Here is a 3057-nt window from a genome sequence, read left to right as displayed (position 1 = left end):
ATGCAAGTGAAAGAGAGCCTTTTATGGCTTAAACTTGGGTCTTTCAGGAAGACTGCACAGCTTCACAGGCAAAAAAAAGTGATTTCTGTTGGTACACACTACATCAGCAGGGGTAAACCTTTTGCAGGTCTGCCACAAATTAGACCTACACCCCCTCCACAACTCTCCCCCACCACCACTCTGATCCCACTCCCTTGCCCATCTGCTGTGCTGCTTGCTGCTCCCTGCCCCATGCTCTGACTGCTCTGCTTTCTGTTCTCAGTTTGCTGCTGGCTACCCCTGCACCACATTATGGAGTCAAAACACATCTATGCCAGCATAGTCACAGTAGTAAAGGCCAACATTTTTGGCAGGCATGCCACATGTTAAGTACACTCCTCTTCTAAAGTTGTACATGCCGGGGTTTGTGCCCCACAGTAGTAATTTCTTGTTAAGATCTCTGTTAGGATGATCTCACAAGAAATGTCTTTTAGGGCCCATTATTAGTCCAGCAAGGCCACTGATTTCTGTGGCAGTTAAACAGAATTGTTGGGAGACCAACAGATGTTCATGATGAGCTCAAGCATGCACTTATACATAACACTGTGCTGTCACAAGAGTGACTAGAATTATATTTCTGCCATCATATTGCACTAAATCATAAAAAACCCTTTATCCATTCAAAAGATTAGAAGTTAAAAGGCCTAACCAAGTTAGGCTTGAAATTGCAGTACATCAGCAGTTGGCAGCACTTACACTGCAATCCTGTTGGATGCACAAAAGTTCAGTTTGAGGTATGTAAATACATCTCCATTTTCTTTTGGTTATGAAGCCAATGAGGAGAACACTTTTTTTTGCATGATCTTACCTTTAACACTGTAACTACTAACTGCCTCCTTTGACAGGCGCACAGATTCCCAAAGAGCACCCTTAAAAACCAAAAAAAAAAAAGTATCAAAGAGTAATTTTTGTTTAATATTTTAGTTAAATTTACAAAGAAAAACTGGAAAATATTTTTACCTCAGGGCTATCTATATAGAAAGTCAAACTCTGACTTCCAAGGTTGAAATCAATCCAAAATTCCTCCAGTTTTTCATCAGATGGTTTCTTTACCTTACAAAGTATAAAAGCCATTACGATTATTTCCAAAAGCAGTAAAACAAAAGGGTTCCATTTTCCCCAAACTGCACACTTCATTTCACTGTAATGTATGATCTTTGGTATAACCAATTATATTTGTTTCTGCCTATTATAAAGATGAGATTCATTCTAATACCTGGAAAGCCTGTAATTGCCTTGCGGTACCAACAAAGCTAGAAATTTGCTGTACATCAGTCAACAGGAAAATAAAATATTTCAACATTTAAGCAAACCTTTACATCATTTGTTTTATACAAGCTTGAAGGACACTATATATTTCTTTAACCTTATTAAAAAACAGAACTGATGGAAGTTTTCAGCTATAAATTCAATTATGTAAGTCTGATCTCTCGATATTCTAAGGAGTACAGCATCCATTGTACACTTACAGAATTAAACTGACTATGGATCCTCACATGAATCTTTATGGCTTATAAACTAGCTTGGGACCTACTCTTCAGGAACGGCAGGAATGCCTAGTTCTTTTGACTGCTATTTTGAAAAAATCTCTAGGGCTAATGTTAGCTTCTTTCTTTCTTTATCACTTTCCTGCAAATTAACTACATGGCTACATGAACAATTTGACCCTTTGAGGGAATTCAAGAGACAGTTGGCCTGTTCACTTTGTCTGGCTGACAGTAAAGGCAGGCAACTTTCCAGTCGTCTGGCAAACGTAAGCATAAAATAGGTATTCCTCATCGCACTAGTATAAGCAACTGGCACATCCATGGTAAAAAGTTCTCAAAAATAATTAATTTTGATAAGTGGACAAACTAACCACATTGATTGATACAGTAATAATGCAAGGAACATAAATCATAACTTAAAAAGTTGTTACCTCATCCATGTCAGCAACAGCAAATGTACAAGGAACTGAATATACTCTGAAAAAGAAACTCAGTTGAACTTAATTTGTTTCTTAACGAGTCAGAAACTGAATTTGTATTTAAACTAAAACCTTGAAAGAAGGTTAACGCTCTCAAGAACCTTGCTTTTCAAAAAAAAAAACTAGCAGTTTTCAAGCTATCAGATACACTTGCAGGAGATTCAGGAGACGAAAGCGACATACACTTATTTTATGTTCATCCTGTCCTTTTCTCCAAGGCGAGGTTCTTTAAAACTACAACTGCTTTACATGATTGGCATTCATTAGTCTATGGACTGATTTTTTTCCCTCTAGAAAAGAGCAGATCCACTGACAGTTACAAAGCCAGTCTTAAAAGTTAGCACCTTAAAACTGTCAAAAAGGTAGCAAACTACCATTTCATTTTTAAACAAAAGTAAAATAAAATAGAGGAGAGATAACTATTTAGATACTGATCATTCATCAATATATTTGTTCTAGTACTGCATTTTATGAATTGCTTGGGTCTTTAAAAAATAAATAAAAGCAGCAGTAGTGGCATCTGGGTTGTTGAACACAGGGTTGAAACAATGGCTAGACTACTTGTAGTGGTCCCTTAAAGCTAATTTCCTTTCTAAATGTTGATAAGCTCTCAAATAAATAGTGCTAAGCTTTGGGAATGTTAAAGATTTTGACTTTCATCAAAGTAAGAGCAGAGAGCAGAATCTACAAAGAATATGCTACTTGTTAATGTGGATATTGCAATTTACACACCATTTAACCTTAACGTTGTACATTTCCCTCATTTAAAAAAGAAAATCACTGCACTTTCTGGCTCATGGGATATAAAATATTATAAATTAGCCACGCGTAACTCACCGTCTTTTATCCCCAAGTCTGTCATTTAGTTGGTTAAGAAATTTTCTGCAGTCCTTTAAGAGAAACAGCTTATTATACAAATAAGTTATCACTTATACTTGAACAGAGAAAACAGAGCTAGAGCACACAGTACAGGTAGCTGGAAACAGATAAAGCAGCATTGCAGTTGTCAGAGGTGGACTCAGTCCCAGGTTAGCAACATCACAAACCAACTA

The 3057-nt window shown here is 36.8% G+C and overlaps 1 protein-coding gene across 1 annotated transcript in view; it reads right to left on the bottom strand.

The window, feature by feature from the left end:
- The window catches only part of SYCP2L (synaptonemal complex protein 2 like), a 75165-nt gene that overhangs the window by 51577 nt on the left and 20531 nt on the right, over positions 1–3057 (bottom strand). The window contains exons 10-13 of the mRNA XM_019522537.1: positions 2843–2895; positions 1958–2003; positions 1000–1092; positions 848–908 (exon numbers count right to left, since the gene is read on the bottom strand). Coding sequence (XP_019378082.1) covers positions 848–908; positions 1000–1092; positions 1958–2003; positions 2843–2895 — 253 coding nt within the window. The remainder of the gene's footprint in view (positions 1–847; positions 909–999; positions 1093–1957; positions 2004–2842; positions 2896–3057) is intronic.

This window comes from Gavialis gangeticus, unplaced genomic scaffold, assembly GCF_001723915.1.
Source record: "Gavialis gangeticus isolate Ggan-Ray unplaced genomic scaffold, GavGan_comp1, whole genome shotgun sequence".
Classification (NCBI taxonomy): domain Eukaryota; kingdom Metazoa; phylum Chordata; order Crocodylia; family Gavialidae; genus Gavialis; species Gavialis gangeticus.
Note: the sequence above shows the minus strand (reverse complement) of the source record. Positions and strands in the feature narration are given on the sequence as shown.